This window comes from Rhynchophorus ferrugineus, unplaced genomic scaffold (genome assembly GCF_030347505.1).
Source record: "Rhynchophorus ferrugineus isolate W39M unplaced genomic scaffold, kcgeb_rfMv2 rfM2, whole genome shotgun sequence".
NCBI classification, from domain to species: Eukaryota; Metazoa; Arthropoda; class Insecta; order Coleoptera; family Curculionidae; genus Rhynchophorus; species Rhynchophorus ferrugineus.
Window position 1 is genome coordinate 42,416,759 of NW_027472581.1, and position 3,131 is coordinate 42,419,889.

Sequence of the window (3,131 nt, forward strand, 5' to 3'; positions counted from 1 at the left end):
TTCATTGCTTTGCATATTTAATGGCAATTTTAGTGCTGAATGGGCTGTTCGACCACCTTCAAGCAAAGTTGCTGCGATTCCCGACGAAGCGAGTGCAAGTGCAATTTTATTTTGTGAGCGAATTGTTGCTAATATTAATGAAATAAAAAAAGTTTTTCCTGTACCACCAGGTGCATCTAAGAAATAAATCCCTCCAGTTTCATCATTTGTTACTTTCATAAGAGTTTCAAATACATACTTCTGTTGTTCATTTAACAGTGGAAGATTTGTTTGAATTTATTCTTTCAAAGCGTTGAGATCATACAGTCTTTCTCGATGCAACTCTTGGTTAAAAGCGTCATGCATTGGACGATTGGGCGCGGTCAGGCCTAATTGAATTAATAGTTTGTTTGACATTATCAAGCACATGTCCTCAATTGAAATCAATGCTTCATTGTAAATTTCTTCACTGATTTGTATATTTGGATTTCCCATTCTATTCCGTATTTGATACAAAATATCATCACACATATAATCTTTGTACTTCATCCACAAATCAATTGGGTTTGATGGGAAGCATGTAGATATGATTATAGAAAACAATGTTCGTATTTGATGAGTGTGTGATGATATTACAGCACCATTGAGAGTTTGATCCCAATGAGCGTCATTTTCAAGCAATTGCAAACGTTGACAGGCTTCTCTGTAGGATCCACACAATTCACCATCAACAGTTCGTAACTGTTGGAATGATGTTGGGCCACGTACATTGACTAATAGCAGTCGTAAATAAAAACATTCATCATTGCTTGGATGTACTGAATAAATTCGACCAATCGCATCGGTGGAATATACATCTGTATATCCTGGAACTGGTTTTCCTTGTTTCCGTCGTATAAATCTCCTTGAGGATTGATTCCAGGTATAATATTTTGGCATTTCAGAATATAGCAATGTTTGTGCGAAATCATCGTTTTGGCATGTCTCAAAAAAACTGGTTAATGTAGTAGATGGTGGCTGAGCAGCTCTTTGTACTGCGTTCTGTGCTGTAAAATACGCTCTTTGTCCATTTTCTAAATGCACAGCTAAGTGAACAACAGAAGGGTGTCTCTCATGAATAGGAAAAGAAAATATTCGCCAAACTGCTTCATTACTACTGACATAGCGGCCCATTTGGTATTGGGTAACTTCATCATTAGAATTCCCTGCACCAATTCCAATCACAGCCATATCACTCCCTTTGGTTACATATTTGCAAATGTATTTAATCGATTTCACTGAATGGCAAGATTCAACGTTGATGTGTGCTTTGAATGTCTTTGATAAAATGGGTGAATATGGAACAATCCAACGATTATCTATTTCAATATCTTGTTAATTTAATTTGACAATTGTTGATTTTCCATTGTCTGCTGTCGATCTGCGACGATACAATGGATAACCGTCATTACCAGTAATTGTTTCCGATATTAATGTCCGTGGATATCGTTTTGAACATTTACCATCCATCATACACGGTGAATTTTGATTAAGAGTTCCACAGGGACCATGTATCATGTTTTTGATAACTACCTCATGCAATCCAGGATCTACTTGTACATTAGGGATTTCAGCTGATATCACTGCATCAACTTCATTTGGCCTTATCTTTTCAACCAACCAAATCAAAATGTGTGCATGTGGCAATCCTCGTTTCTGCCACTCCACAGAATACATCCAGCAGCGTGTCTCACCAAACACATTATGTTTTACGATGAAATTCATTAAAGATTTCAACTTTTGTCTAAAGACTCTGGCTGTAATATCATGACGATCAATGGATGATTTCCCAGGTAATAACTCCTGCTTAATTTCTATCCATTGCGGATTGCATGTAAATGTGATGAACAAATCTGCTGTACCATAATGACGAACATACGACATGGCATCTTGAGCATATTCGTGCATATGCCGAGGGCTTCCGATGTATGTTGCTGGAAGAATAGTCATCCGACCGACATTCTGTGCATTTCCATCAGTATTAATCGCATCTCGAAGGTGAATATACTCTTCAGATCGGAGTTTGGTTTGATTCAACCTGATGAATGTTAATCTCTCCGTTTCAATTTTAACATACATGTCATCAACATATTTGTGATATAATCGCCGACATTTCAATATGTGATTATCTGCATTTTCCCGAATCATTAGGCGGTATGAATAATAGTTCATTGAACTGACTTTTTTGTTGGTTTCAGAACCTGTAAACAGATTTTGTTTTAATAACATTCAAATATAAAATTAAAATACATAATATAGTGACTGAGATATTATCGCCATAGCTAAACTAATATTTTAGTTACCTGTAATGGGATTTATCATTTTTATTGATAAATCGTAGCCATCTTCACCTTGCCAAAATATAATGGGATATTGCAGTGCATCATATGAGCGGTGTGTTTCCTTTATAGGTTGTAATTGAAAATTCCGACGATGTAAAACAATATCACGGGATTCCAAGTTTTCTCCAACTACAACGATAGCAACTTCATCAATAGTTGGTGCATTAAAACGTCTTGTATGTTGACCTGCAGGTGTTTTATCAGCTCTGATTACAATTTTGTGATTATCGGATGGCATCAGATCCAGGGCAGTTTTAAACAATATAATCAATTGATTGTGTTGATGAAATAAAGTTTGTAATTGTTCTACAATAGACCGTTTTACTAAATTGTTATGTGCACAACGCAGATCAATTTCTTGTGGTGAATTGCCCATAAAATAAATTTGCAGGAATTTGTTGTCGCTATCTGACACTGGTAACAGTGAACCTGCTCTGTGATATATTTGCCCTTGTATCTGTAAATAAAAAAAATATTATGGTGTGGTATAAATTAATGGATTGTCAATGATCAAACTTAAATAATATTTGATCTTAAAAAGTATATATTTAGTTTTAACTAATATCTATCAAATATAAAATATAATAAAAGTGTCACTGAAACTGAATCACCATATAATATGATGACTAAGTGATATATTTCGTAATGATTAAGAAATTGAAGATTAGTAACACATCTTAACTTTGGTGACAGAAAATTTTGTTCGCTAAAATAATTATGAGTAACTGCTATAATACATACCTTGAAAGTTGGCATAAAATTTTCCCGAAC

The 3,131-nt window shown here is 34.9% G+C and overlaps 1 protein-coding gene across 2 annotated transcripts; it reads right to left on the bottom strand.

The window, feature by feature from the left end:
* Positions 1 to 1,219: 1,219 nt before the first annotated feature.
* On the bottom strand, positions 1,220 to 2,759 carry LOC143192079 (uncharacterized). 2 transcript variants are annotated; one of them, XM_076397568.1, is made up of 3 exons: positions 2,547 to 2,759; positions 2,322 to 2,489; positions 1,220 to 2,219 (listed from the first exon to the last, which is right to left on the bottom strand). In XM_076397568.1, the coding sequence occupies exons 1-3, from the start codon at positions 2,734 to 2,736 to the stop codon at positions 1,354 to 1,356; spliced, it is 1,224 nt and encodes a 407-aa protein (XP_076253683.1). In that variant the 5' UTR covers positions 2,737 to 2,759; the 3' UTR covers positions 1,220 to 1,353. The 2 variants fall into 2 exon arrangements, with proteins under 2 accessions (XP_076253683.1, XP_076253682.1); XM_076397567.1 differs by having other exon boundaries at positions 2,322 to 2,759.
* Between the last annotated feature and the right edge of the window lie 372 nt (positions 2,760 to 3,131).

What these genes read in the sequence shown, in the direction of transcription:
- LOC143192079 (XM_076397567.1), bottom strand. Translation starts at nt 2,736, where the DNA reads ATGGGCAATTCACCACAAGAAATTGATCTGCGTTGTGCACATAACAAT. An exon ending in AATGATAAATCCCATTACAG is followed by an intron (nt 2,220 to 2,321) that starts GTAACTAAAATA and finishes ATCTGTTTACAG; the next exon opens with GTTCTGAAACCAACAAAAAA.